Source organism: Lactuca sativa, chromosome 4, assembly GCF_002870075.4.
Source record: "Lactuca sativa cultivar Salinas chromosome 4, Lsat_Salinas_v11, whole genome shotgun sequence".
Classification (NCBI taxonomy): Eukaryota; Viridiplantae; Streptophyta; class Magnoliopsida; order Asterales; family Asteraceae; genus Lactuca; species Lactuca sativa.
Genome location: NC_056626.2, coordinates 243,811,433 through 243,825,652, shown reverse-complemented (window position 1 = coordinate 243,825,652; position 14,220 = coordinate 243,811,433). Strand labels below are relative to the sequence as shown.

Below are 14,220 nucleotides of genomic sequence, written 5' to 3'. Positions count from 1 at the left end.
CTCTCGCATCTCAATTTTAAAGATATCAACAAGATTGTTCTTAGTGATCATGTGTGAGGATTACCACTCCTAAAATTTGACAAGAACATATTTGTGCAGCCTACAAAATAGGGAATCAGTGTAGGAAGAGTCATCCAACAATCGTGAATATGAAAGTCATTGAGTCACTTGAAGTTTTGCATATAGACCTTTGTGGTCCTTCTGCAATTAAAAGTGTTGGTGGTAATAGATATATTCTTGTTCGTATAGATGATTTTTCAAGATTTACTTGGGTGCATTTTCTTAAATAGAAATGAGAAGCCACTCAAAAGCTCAAAGACTTCATAAAACATATAGAGCCTGAACTGTGAAAACTAGTTCGTAACGTTCATAGTGACAACAGTCTGGAGTTAAAAAACCAAGCGTTTGAAGAATTTCTCACTACGAAAGGAGTATGTCACAATTTTTCATCTCTCTATACTCCTCAACAAAATGAAGTAGTTGATAGACGAAATCGTTCATTGTGAAAAGCTACGAGAACCATGTTATCATTCACAAATCTACAACTTTACATCTAGGCGGATGCGATAGGGACTGCTTGCTTTACCCAAAATCGATCTATTCTCAATAAGCGATTCTCTGTCACCCCATACGATATAATATGTAATCGAAATCCTAATGTCAATTTTTCCATTTTTTTGTTCGAGGTGCTTCATTTTCAACTTAAAAGAACAATGGAACAAATTCGATGTGAAGGCTGAGGAAGGTATTTTCCTGGGGTATTCTTTAACTTCCAAAGCATACAAGGTTCTCAAAAAAAGGTCTAAAAGGATGAAGGAAACTTACTTTGTTACGTTTGACGATAGTTACATAAAGAAGTTTCAAAAGAATCACAGTCCAATGCAAGAGATCTTTCCTAAACCAAATATTGTTACCATCCTACTCTCCAATCTATACGAGGAGTTCCTAAACTTATTTGATGATCCAGAAAAGGCAATATCCTCAGAGTCCAAAGTAGCAGACAACAAGGAAGATAAACTGAAAAAATCATTGATGATGATGTGAAAGAAATAAAACAGGAGAATCCCACTCTGAAAGATCCTGAAGTTCCATCTCACCCTATAGAAGCGAATACTACATCGCAGGGGGAGGGTTTTACTCCTCATGTGATACACCGGTTCAGGGAGAGAAAGAAACACCTGAAGTCAGCTTAGAGTGACCTTTCCAGGGGGAGAATCTGAATCCAGAAGATGATAATCATACTTCATTCGAGGGGGAGAATGGAAATACGAATGATGATTTGCATGTACAATAAGAATTTGAAGAAGTGAATGCATAATTGGATCCAACATATGATCCAAATTACCCTCCATTGGCTAAATGGACCAAAAATCATCCGAAATCTCAAGTCATTAGAGGTTCGTCTTCGGGCGTTCTTACAAAAGCTCAACAAAAGGCGAAGTGAACTGCACTATTCTCTAAAGTGGAATTTTGCATGTTCAATTCGTTTATGTCCAAAATTAAACATAAAAATGTTCAAATTACTCTTAATCATTCTAATTGGGTGCAAGCAATGCAGGAGCAGCTCAATGAATTTGAACAAAACAAAGTCTGGTGACTTATTCCCACTCCGAAGGATGCTTACGTTATTGGTCTTAAATGGCTATTTCGCAACAAAATGGATAAGGAAGGAAATGTGATAAAAAATAAGGCGTGACTCGTAGTAAAGGATTACTTTCTGGAAGAAGGAATCAACTACGAATAAACCTTTGCACCCGTTGCAAGTTTAGAATATGTTCGTATCTTTCTTGCATACGCTGCACACAAGAACGTTGAATTTTACCAGATGGATGTCAAGTGTGCAATTCTGAATGAGGAACCAGAAGAAATAGTGTATGTGGAACAAACATTATACTATTATAATATTAAAAGATTAATATATATATATATATATATATATACATATATATATATATATATATATATATATATATATATATATATATATGTATAAGATAAGTCAATGTTACCATTAGTAGGCCTCATTTGCGAAGCTGGTCTATATGGGACGTTTAAGGAAGCGGCCTATAAAGTAACTGTCGGGTATCCACTCTTACCCACCGTACTCTTGACTAGTGGAGGGTCGCTAGCCGAATGGGTAGGATAGGACATTAATTCTCTTATTAATAAGTATTACGATTATAATAGAGTAACTAAATACTTTTATAAATTACCAATCTTAGTTACTTTAGGAAAAATGTGAAAATGATGCTAGTCCATGAAATTGTACTTTATGTTAGGGTGCAATGTCATGCTTGGATGTATTTGTGCTTTACTCACTTATGTTGTGTAATGAGCTGTCTTTCCTATAAATAGGAAGTAAGTGTCACTCATTTATGTAATGTACACTTTGAGAGCATTAGCTTAGAGAGTGAAATTGCAAGAGCCATTTGTACTCTTTCTATCAATACTGATGAGAGCCAAAACCAGATTTATTTACTTCATGTGTTCTTAAGTTTGCATGATGATTCCCTAGATCTTTTCTAATTCCGAACACACCATCATAATCAACACCACTACCATTGGTACTAGGGCGAGTGTTCCTGATCAGATCAAGAATTGATCTTTGATCTTTGTGATTCATTTGGTGATTTGGTGATCCATACTCCGCTAGATGAAAGAATCAACAACATCAACATCGAGGCCTCTCATCATTTTATCACACATCACATATTACATCTACCCATGTTTTTCCCCAATATTTTCATAGATATAAAATACATAAAGTTTAAATCATTGAAAACATGTATAACAATGTTCATCTAGCATAGATAGCAAGTATTCAGATAATATGCACACATAGCACGTAATTTATATAAATACTTCATATCTATGTGTAAGCTGAAAGTAACTATGCACTCACCTGGTAAGGTGGTGACTCGGCACTCAGACAGCTCTTCGTTACTTCTTAAAACAATTTTTCCTTGACCAAAACCTTGTATTAATACCACTAGAGTTTAGTTTTAACGTTAATCGCGACTAATTACTAGTCTAGCTATTATTAGTATTATATAAGCGTTAAATAACACTCAATATAACTCATTATAATAGCCCAAACAATTATTTTAAGGTCCTAATAATGTTACTATAATTAAATAAGACCTATATTAAATATAGTATAGGCGTAACTCACTTACGATGGGTTTTATTAAAAACCGGGCTTCGCTGGAGCAGCGTTTCCGAGCCGAAAGCTTTTCTTCTCGGAGCCGTCGGGGCTTTCTTCTCGTGATAGGGAGGTTCCCTAGACTTGGGAGGGGTTTAGGGAGGTTAGAGAGAAGTTAGAGAGAGAAAGAAAGGTTTGAAGGTGTGAGGAAATAGTGAAGAGTTCGTCTCTTATTTATAGGAAGTGTATAGTAAAGTAGTCTCCAAGCTTCGTCCGTAACTTTTGCATATGAGCTCTGTTTTTGTCTGTTTTTTTACTGTTGAGTTCCTATTAATGAGATCTTCAACTTTCATTTAGACCTCGTTAGCTAATTCTCATTCTATCTCGGATTTACAAAACTGTATCGAATTTGCCGCGCTCGAAAAGTAGAGACTAAGCTTCGTCCATAACTTTCGCATATGAGTTCCGTTTATTTCTGTATTTTTACCGTTGATTTCCTATTAATGAGATCTTCAACTCCCATTTAGACCTCGTTGGCTAATTCTCATTCTATCTCGGATTTACAAAACTGTATCGAATTCGCCGCGCTCGAAAAGTAGGGACTAAGCTTCATCCATATCTTTCGCATACGAGCTCTATTGTCGACGTTCTTTATATCCATGCATTGGTATTTACGAGTACTACAACTTTCATTTAGATCCCGTCGGCTAAAAATCGACCGATCTAAAATTCAAATTTCGGGTTGTGCACTGCTATGCTAAATCTTAGAAAAATCATAACTTCCTCATACGAAGTCAGATTTGGGCGTTCTTTTTATCGATGTTCTTAGTTTAGAATATTATACGACTTTCGTTTAGAGCACTAAGGCTAAATCTCGCTCTATCGTAAATTCACTATTTACGCTTCCTGGTATCGTCCCGGTTTTGTCGCGAAACTTCGACGGGTCATAACTTTTTCGTTATAACTCGGATTTCGGCGTTCCTTATATGCATAGAAACCTTGAGACATATTCTACATCTTTATGTAGAGATATCGGGATTATGTCACACTTTAATTTTGACACTTATTTTTATTCTTTATTAATTATACATTTATAATTAAATAATAAACAAATAAACACACATAATCCACATAATACTCAAATATTTCATCTTTATTACTTCAAAAAGAGTTACAAGAGTTGACCTAGACTATTATATTGACAAAAATGTTTAGCCATGAAACCCGGGCATTATAATTCTCTCCCCCTTAGGATGATTCCGTCCCGGAATCATGCATCAGCAAACAGATGTGGATAGCGACTTATCATGTCATCCTCTGTTTCCCAAGTGAAATTCGGCTCATTCGAATGTTTCCATCGGACTAGCACCAAGTCGACCATCTTGCGTCGTAATTTCTTAGTCTTATGGTCAACAATTGCCTCAGGCTCTTCGATCAGCCTTTTGTTCTCATCCATCCTTAACTCTGAGATTGGAATTATGTCGGGAACATCTCCCGTGAATTTCCTCAAATAACACACATGGAAGGTGTTATGAATACCATCGAGTTCGTCGGGCAATTCCAGCTTGTAAGCTTGGTTCCCAATCTTCTGAAGAACTTTGAACGATCCAATAAACCTTGGACTCAATTTTCCTCGTTTCCCAAATCGTATAAGTCCCTTCCACGGTGAGACTTTAAGCAAAACGGAATCCCCAACTTCGAAGGTCATCGGTCGTCTTTTCTTGTTAGCATAGCTCTTCTGACGATCCTGAGCTACTAACATTCTTTCCCTAATCACCTTCAACTTCTCAGCAGTCTCATGGACTATCTCAGGGCCCATAAACTGCTTCTCTCCGGCTTCAAGCCAACAAGACGGCGTACGACACTTCTGTCCATACAAGGCTTGATAAGGTGCCATCTTGATGCTCGAGTGAAAACTATTGTTGTAGGAGAATTCTACCAGAGGTAAGTGCTCGTCCCAATTTCCTTGGAATTCGAGGGTACATGCTCTCAGCATATCTTCCAACATTTGAATCGTTCTTTCGCTCTGACCATCAGTTTGCGGATGGTATGCAGTACCCAAACACAACTTTGTACCCAACTCCTCTTGTAGACTCCTCCAAAACCTCGATGTGAAACGACTATCACGATCTGATACAATCGTAAGAGGGACACCGTGAAGTCTTACAATTTCCTTCACGTAAGCATTTGCAAGCTTATCCATAGACCACTTCTCGTTGGCTGCTATGAAGTGTGCACTCTTGGTGAAACGATCCACGACTACCCAAATCATGTTGTGTCCGTTCTTCGTCCTAGGAAGTTTATTCACAAAATCCATGGTGATGTCTTCCCATTTACCCATGGGTACAGGTAAAGGTTCTAAACTCCCATACGGTTTCTGATGTTGTGCCTTAACTCTCGCACATGTCACACACTCGGCCGAATACTTCGCAACATCGAACTTCATCGTCGGCCACCAGTAGTAGGGTTTTAAGTCCTTATACATTTTAGTGCTACCGGGATGAATTGAGTACATGGTCTTATGTGCTTCTTCCATCAGAAGATCTCTTATTCCTCCCGTCTTAGGTACCCAAATTCGATCTTGGAATAACTTCAGTCCTCGACTGTTTGTACCGAACACTAACGTTCTTCCCAAACGTTCTTCCTTTCGGTCATTTTTCTCTAAAGCTTCTTCTTGAGCTTTCCTGATACTTTGTGACACCCAATTTTTTTTTGCAAAAATTTTAAACTTTTAAAACCCATCTTAAATTAAATTAAAACAACTGAATAGTCATAACATAATCCATCAACTTAATAATCATATAAAATAAGTGCGGAATTAATAATAATAATAAGGTCCCAACAAAATAACTAGTAGCGATGTCCCGATGCTCCATGTCAAGCCTTAGCCTCTTTAATCTTAGCACCTGAAAAGTTATAAGGGAAAAACGTAAGCACGAAGCTTAGTGAATTCAAACACAGACATTGTACTAACATTCATATTTACTAGCCCTAATCCATTTTCCAATTATAATGATAAAGACAAAGAACGAATCAATGTCTATATTACGAGAAGGACTTGTAGGTTTGAACCGCACCGGAAAGATCCCGTATCATTTGGCCCTAATCACCGCACCTCACGAAGAGTATTACGTTGGTGATCTTACCTACCCACCGCACCGGTAAATCCGTATCCTTTGGTGGTGTCCCCATATCCATAATTAGTTACATACAGTGCACATGTACGAATTAAAACAATGCTTATATAGCATGCTTTTATAATAAATTCAAATAATCACACACGAGCTAACTAGCAAACACAATCATCAATACAACGGTGTGAGAGAACTCACCTTGAGTGAGTATTAAGGATGGCTAACAATCAAATAATGCTACCAAGCTTGAGCAAACTTCAAAACCTCGCCTAAGAAGGACTAAAGGTTAGAAACGAGAAGTAATGAAGCTATGAGTTGAGAAAAGAGTAATCACAGCAAGGTCTCTAAAACAGACCTGCTGTTCAAAACGGATTTACTCTAAAATCTAAAACAGAAACATAGCTTTAACTAAATTTTATAGGAAACTATGATTGCTCAGGATTCCATAACTATAAAGAACTCATTCTAACTCCAAAAGATGAATTAAATATGAATTTTACAAAATGGTGTATCACTTCTGTCTCCAACAATACAGTCAAGTGATGTTGGCCAATTCTACCCAACTTGTGAGTAGAATTCGTCCAAAAGAAAATTAAGAGTAGTAAAGGACATACAAGTGAAAGTCTCAGAGTTGGAATTGAATGAAAAGCATCTCTCAAACTCCAGATATAAAATTCACATTGTGGACAATCACAGCACTAGCAAAAGCTGGTGACTGCCCACTGACCTGGAGTGTGGATCCATTCTAACCAATTTATAATTGGAAATAACACCCCATATTCTCCAGATATTAAATTCATAATATAAGGAACATATAGAAACTTGGAATCACTCTGGATCCTTTCCCAAGCCTTAGAAATGATGGAAACAAAATGACATATCAGAACCGACCCGGATCAGACCTAACAGCAAAGATGCCATTCTTTCACATAGATAAAGCCCTTATCAGTGAGGTTGGCCTTCTTAAGAAAGTTAGCCAACTCAATTTGTGAACTTTTGGAACTGGTTTGGGGTCCGTTTGAGTTCTAGAGCTCCAGATATGATTTTTACAAAATGACTACAGATCTGATGGAAAACAGAATCGTAGCCACCCGTGATTCCTTTTTGGCTTATCCATCCTTCTCCTTTTGAAACACATTTTAAGATGTGTTCATCATCCCAATTCAGTCCCCATGATAATGGTGGTACTAAAAAGGGTTAGGGATCATTAGGATTTCATTTAGCCACAAGGATGTAATAATAATCAACATGAAAATAAACATAAGCACATAAAATCATCATTCTCCCTTTTAGGGTTTCCATGATCTTTTGCCACATGTAATCCCCTAGATCCATCATCCACCATATATGGGGTGAAGATAGGATCTTGAGATGATGTATAACATACAATTACAATAAAATAAGAAGGAGAAGAGGTGAAGATGAAATCATAAAACTAGAACAAGGTTATGAATCAAGTCGTAAGAAAGGATAAGGAGGTTCATACCAATAAGAATCAAGGCTGGAAATGAACAAGAATTAAGCTCCAAACAGCCCCTTGGCTGCTCTTGATCCCAAAGAGAGAGAGAGGGACGATTTTTGAGAGAGAGGGAGGGTTTAGAGTGTTTTCCTTGTGTGTGTTCCAAATGATTCAATTTACACATTAAGTACTATTAACTAGATGGACTTTGCAAATAGGCCCATAGCCCATGGACTTCAATAAAAGGAGTTTACAAGATGATCAAAAGAGTCCAATAACATAAGAAATTAGACATTGGTTAAATAATTTAACCCAAGGTTACAAGGATAATTAAATTAAAATAACCAAACGTACCGAGAAAACCCGGGGCGTTACAACTCTCCCCCACTAAGAACGGACTTCGTCCTCGAAGTCAACACCTAGAAACAGATCCGGATAATGAACCCGCATCTCGCATTCCGGTTCCCAAGTCCATTCCGAACCCTTCCTATGTTGCCACTGCACTTTAACCAGGTTTATAGTCTTGTTGCGAAGAGCTTTCGTCTTTCGTTTTAAAATAGCGATTGGTTTCTCAACATAATTGAGACGCTCGTCAATTTGTATGTCCTCCAGTGGTATCACAACGGTCTCATCAACAACGCATTTTCGTAACTAAGACACGTGGAACGTATTATGAATTAGACTAAGCTCGTCAGGAAGCTCTAAACGGTAAGCCACCTTCCCCACACGAGCTATGACCTTGTAGGGTCCAATGAATCGGGGTCCGAGCTTTCCCCGCTTCCGAAATCGAATCACACCTTTCCAGGGGGAAACTTTAAGCAACACATAATCTCCCACCTGGAACTCAAGATTGGAGCGTCTTTTGTCGGCATAACTTTTCTGACGACTGCTCGCTTTGACCAAATGATCCCGAATCACTTGGATTTTCTCCGTAGTCTGTAGCACGATATCGGTACTCCCAAGTACCCTCTGCCCAACCTCGCCCCAACAAACGGGCGTCCTGCACTTCCTCCCGTACAAGGCTTCATACGGAGGCATTTTAATGCTCGAGTGATAGCTGTTGTTATAAGAAAACTCAGCTAGATGTAGATGGTCATCCCAACTACCCCCAAAATCAATCGCACACGCCCTAAGCATGTCCTCCAAGGTCTGAATCGTCCGCTCACTCTGCCCGTCTGTCTGCGGATGGAAGGCAGTACTAAAATGTAATCGTGTGCCCAATTCCTCTTGAAACTTCCTCCAGAACCGAGAGGTAAATCGGGTGTCTCGATCGGAGACGATAGAAACGGGCACCCCATGTAATGAGACAATCTCCCGAACAAAGATCTCGGCTAATTTCTCCGCCGATGAGCTCTCCTTTATAGCCAGAAAGTGAGCACTCTTAGTCAAACGATCAACAATCACCCATATCGTATCTGATCCTCGGGTAGTTCTAGGAAGTTTTGTAATGAAGTCCATGGTTAGATGCTCCCATTTCCATTCAGGAATCTCTAATGGTTGCAACTTCCCATGCGGTTTCTGGTGTTCCACCTTGACCTTCCGACAGGTCATACATTCTTCCACAAATCGAGCCACATCATTCTTCATTCCATGCCACCAGTAAGCCTCATGAAGGTCCCGATACATTTTAGTAGCACCAGGATGGATAGAAAATTTTGACTTATGAGACTCATCCATTAGGGTTTTCCGATTTCCCCCGGTATATGGGACCCAACCCCTATCGTAGCGAGTCAGCAAACCCCGCCCGTCTCGTTCCATCTTAGGCAACTCTTTCCCAATCTTCTCACGCCTGATGTTTTCCTCCAGTATTGCCGTCTTTTGGGCGTCCCAGATTAGATCCAACAAAGACGACACCATCATGATCCGGAGACACTTAGCTCGAATCGGTTCGGCAGATTGTTTACGACTGAGAGCATCAGCTACCACATTAGCTTTACCGGGGTGGTAGTGAATTTCACAATCATAATCTTTTACCATATCCAACCCTCGGATCTGCCTCATATTCAAATCCCACTGCTCGAACAAATATTTTAGACTCTTATGGTCAGTGTATATGATAAACTTCACTCCATAGAGATAGTATCTCCAAATCTTAAGAGCGAAAACAACAGCCCCAAGCTCCAAATCATGAGTGGGGTAGTTTCGTTCGTGGGGTTTCAGCTGTCGGGAGGCATAGGCTATCACCCTATCTCGTTGCATTAACACGGCACCAAGACTTTGAAGCCATGCATCACAGTAAACCACCATATCCTCAACCCCATCAGGTAAGGCCAAAATCGGAGCATCACACAATCGTTTCCTTAGCTCATCAAACGCCAGCTGCTGCTCTGGGCCCCAAACGAAATTCATTGATTTCTTGGTCAATCGGGTGAGTGGTAAGGCGATTTTAAAGAAATTTTCAATGAACCTCCGGTAATAACCGGCTAAACCCAAGAAACTGCGAATTTCAGAAGGTGTTTTTGGAATCTTCCATTTTTTAACCGCATTAACCTTGGCTTGATCGACCTTAATACCGTTTTCTCAATGTTAGAGGGTGAGTACGGAATGCTGTTTTCTCAATGTCTTCTTCACGAACCCGCATCTGATGGTAACCGTAACGTAAATCAATCTTGGAAAACCAAGATGCTCCCTGAAGCTGATCGAAAAGATCGTCAATACGTGCCAACGGGTACCTATTCTTTATTGTGCGCTTGTTTAGCTCCCTATAATCAATACACATTCGCTGGGATCCATCTTTCTTCTTCACAAAGAGAATAGGAGCACCCCAAGGCGAACAGCTTATCCGTATAAACCCTTTATCACTTAGTTCTTGAAGTTGATCTTGGAGCTCTTTCATTTCAGGTGGTGCCAAGCGGTAAGGAGATTTCGCTACCGGAGTCGCACCTGGCACCAAATCAATGCGAAACTCCACTTGCCGAATAGGCGGAAAGCCAGGGAGTTCCTCCGGAAAGACATCGCTGAAGTCGGAAACGATAGGAACGTCTTCTAGTGCTATAGCAAAAGAGCAAGAAGCCATAGCCAGGCGGGGAATGTCCCCCTGAATAATAAGTTCTCCACCTCTAGGGTTTCTAACACGAACTTGCTTCTTACGACAGTGGATTTCCGCATCAAACGCATCAAGCCAATCCATGCCTACGATAACGCAGAGCTCTCGCATCGCAATAGGGATAAGATCAATAGGGAATTCAACTCCAGAAAACTCGAGAGTGCAACCCCGATAGACATCGGTGACAGAAATAGTGCGGTTGTCGACAACATCGACAACCATTGGGTGAGCCAATTTTCCGATACTACGCCCCAGACGATTAATAAACGTGTGAGATACAAAAGAATGGGTAGCACCGCTATCAAACATAACAACATCGGGCTTGGAATGTAGCAAATAAGTGTCTGCCAGTGTCGTTGTAATCACCGGCTCCTCCACAGTCATCTGGTGAGCACGACCTCGTGTCACCATAGTGGTTCCCTTAGAGGATGATGCAATTGCAGGATTTGTACCCCTGTCTCCTTTACCAGTCTTCAACTTCGGGCATTCAGGCTTCTTGTGTCCCGTCTCGTTGCAGTGATAGCAGACGGGAACTGCAGAAGTAATATGAGGAACTGCACTCGCAGGGGGAGCCCTACAATTCTTCCGATGATGCCCTGGCTTTTTTTTACAGTTGTAGCATATCAACGGATTTTTCTCGCCCTGACTTGAAGACGGCCTGTACTCATACCTTGACTTACCACCCTGCTTTTGCTTTTTCTGGGCATCTCCGGATGTCTTGCAGGAGGTGTCATTGGCCTTCCTCTTGGTCTGAGTCTGCAACTCGATTTCCCTCCTCCTCGCTTCATCCATGATCGCGGATAGAGTCGGGAACTCCTGCATGCTAACGAATTCCCGAATCTCGATACGTAGGATGGCCGCGTACCGGCTGACTAACCAGGCCGCGTTCCCAGCAAACGAGGGGCAAAAAGATAGCATCTCCAAGAACTTGGCGTACAGGTCACTAACAGATTCAGTAGTCTGCTGTAAGGCCATGAACTCTTGCTGCATCCGCTGCTGCTCCACCTTAGGCACATATTGTGCCTCGAACCTCTCCACAAATTGGGCCCAAGACATGGCCTTCACTTAGTCTTCGTTCAATAGGGCGGTGATGGTGTTCCACTATGTCTTTCCCCTTTTTCACAGCTGATTCATGGCGATCACTGCTTTGTACTAGTTCAGACACCCAACACTTATGAAGGCGCCCTCAACATCTGACACCCAGGGCTTAGTAGCAACTGGGTCGGATTCACCATTCCAAAGAGGAGAGCTACACTTGTTGAACTTCTCGAAGTAGTATGCCGAATCCTGAACAGGCAGAGACAGTAACGCCGCTCATCCAGAAGAGCACCGAATTGGTTGATTATGTCATTGGTCACACCCGGGATTAGTTCGTTGAAACCGTTATTGAATTCCTCAATGACAATATCCCTAACTTGCTCCATTTGGAGCTGATTAAGTCGAGCAGGCGGAGCCATTGGTATCCACAGAAGAAGGAAAATCTTAGAAACAATTCAGTCTAGATATTTCTAGGAAGACAAAACACTCAGCTTGCCGAAAATTTTTCAACCTTGCCCCGACTAGAAACCGGCACCGATGTTTCAAATAGTAGGGGCCCTTCTACTACCTTCCACACAAGTTCCAATTTCGCATTCGCGTCTAGTTTCAAAATTTCCAGTTCGCTCTAGCCGTTAATTTTACAACTCTCTCACATGTTAACACTAACTAAGTGTGTAATCTAATATTTTAAGGCTAGTAGAATCCAATTCATCGTCAACAATTTAACATAAACATTTAACATAAGAAATAAGGCTTACTTGGCTGGCTGACTGGTACACCGCGACATCTTTCACTACTAGTCTTCAGAAAGTTTGAAAAATATTTTAAAAAGAAAATAAACTCTTATAGAGCCTCAAATTTGAGTCTAGAACATCCACAAGAATGCCTAGTTCCCTCAAACCTGGCTCTGATACCAACTTGTGACACCCAATTTTTTTTTGCAAAAATTTTAAACTTTTAAAACCCATCTTAAATTAAATTAAAACAACTGAAATAGTCATAACATAATCCATCAACTTAATAATCATATAAAATAAGTGCGGAAGTAATAATAATAATAAGGTCCCAACAAAATAACTAGTAGCGATGTCCCGATGCTCCATGTCAAGCCTTAGCCTCTTTAATCTTAGCACCTGAAAAGTTATAAGGGAAAAACGTAAGCACGAAGCTTAGTGAATTCAAACACAGACATTGTACTAACATTCATATTTACTAGCCCTAATCCATTTTCCAATTATAATAATAAAGACAAAGAACGAATCAATGTCTATATTACGAGAAGGACTTGTAGGTTTGAACCGCACCGGAAAGATCCCGTATCATTTGGCCCTAATCACCGCACCTCACGAAGAGTATTACGTTGGTGATCTTACCTACCCACCGCACCGGTAAATCCGTATCCTTTGGTGGTGTCCCCATATCCATAATTAGTTACATACAGTGCACATGTACGAATTAAAACAATACTTATATAGCATGCTTTTATAATAAATTCAAATAATCACACACGAGCTAACTAGCAAACACAATCATCAATACAACGGTGTGAGAGAACTCACCTTGAGTGAGTATTAAGGATGGCTAACAATCAAATAATGCTACCAAGCTTGAGCAAACTTCAAAACCTCGCCTAAGAAGGACTAAAGGTTAGAAACGAGAAGTAATGAAGCTATGAGTTGAGAAAAGAGTAATCACAACAAGGTCTCTAAAACAGACCTGCTGTTCAAAACGGATTTACTCTAAAATCTAAAACAGAAACATAGCTTTAACTAAATTTTATAGGAAACTATGATTGCTCAGGATTCCATAACTATAAAGAACTCATTCTAACTCCAAAAGAAGAATTAAATATGAATTTTACAAAATGGTGTATCACTTCTGTCTCCAACAATACAGTCAAGTGATGTTGGCCAATTCTACCCAACTTGTGAGTAGAATTCGTCCAAAAGAAAATTAAGAGAAGTAAAGGACATACAAGTGAAAGTCTCAGAGTTGGAATTGAATGAAAAGCATCTCTCAAACTCCAGATATAAAATTCACATTGTGGACAATCACAGCACTAGCAAAAGCTGGTGACTGCCCACTGACCTGGAGTGTGGATCCATTCTAACCAATTTATAATTGGAAATAACACCCCATATTCTCCAGATATTAAATTCATAATATAAGGAACATATAGAAACTTGGAATCACTCTGGATCCTTTTCCAAGCCTTAGAAATGATGGAAACAAAATGACATATCAGAACCGACCCGGATCAGACCTAACAGCAAAGATGCCATTCTTTCACATAGATAAAGCCCTTATCAGTGAGGTTGGCCTTCTTAAGAAAGTTAGCCAACTCAATTTGTGAACTTTTAGAACTGGTTTGGGGTCCGTTTGATTTCTAGAACTCCAGATA

At 39.9% G+C, this 14,220-nt stretch overlaps 1 protein-coding gene across 1 annotated transcript; it reads right to left on the bottom strand.

The window, feature by feature from the left end:
* Nucleotides 1-869: 869 nt before the first annotated feature.
* LOC128133602 (uncharacterized) lies at nucleotides 870-11,573 on the bottom strand. Its single transcript, XM_052771104.1, has 2 exons — nucleotides 10,651-11,573; nucleotides 870-1,017 (listed from the first exon to the last, which is right to left on the bottom strand). The coding sequence occupies exons 1-2, from the start codon at nucleotides 11,571-11,573 to the stop codon at nucleotides 870-872; spliced, it is 1,071 nt and encodes a 356-aa protein (XP_052627064.1).
* Between the last annotated feature and the right edge of the window lie 2,647 nt (nucleotides 11,574-14,220).